General features: G+C 38.0%; 1 protein-coding gene across 1 annotated transcript; it reads left to right on the plus strand.

Annotated features, from left to right (window-relative positions):
- Positions 1–4: 4 nt before the first annotated feature.
- LOC113464279 (dynein intermediate chain 2, ciliary-like) lies at positions 5–260 on the plus strand (the record flags this gene model as incomplete). Its single annotated transcript, XM_026813200.1, has 1 exon — positions 5–260. A coding segment is annotated over one exon (210 nt), but the record flags the coding sequence as incomplete, so codon positions are not given.
- Positions 261–266: the final 6 nt, after the last annotated feature.

Genomic DNA, 266 nt, shown 5'->3' on the forward strand with positions numbered 1-266 from the left:
AAATAATTCTATAATTCTGCTTGATTTGAATTACAGAGGATCGATAAACACTTTGAAACTGTCTCCGAACTTGAGAGTGAGAGTGAAACCAACTAAGAAGCAGCTGCACTTGACTCACAGCGATTTAGAGATCCTAAAACTGGAACGATTGTTAAGTTTCGTTCGAGAACCGACCGTGTTGCCCCCTCCGAAGGACGTGAGAGTGGAAGCTTAACACGGTCGTAATTTTTTAATTACAATTATATTTTATGCATTCTATATATACT

The sequence above is a fragment of the Ceratina calcarata genome, unplaced genomic scaffold, assembly GCF_001652005.2.
Source record: "Ceratina calcarata isolate Rehan_Ccalc_2016 unplaced genomic scaffold, ASM165200v1 scaffold315.2, whole genome shotgun sequence".
NCBI lineage: Eukaryota > Metazoa > Arthropoda > Insecta > Hymenoptera > Apidae > Ceratina > Ceratina calcarata.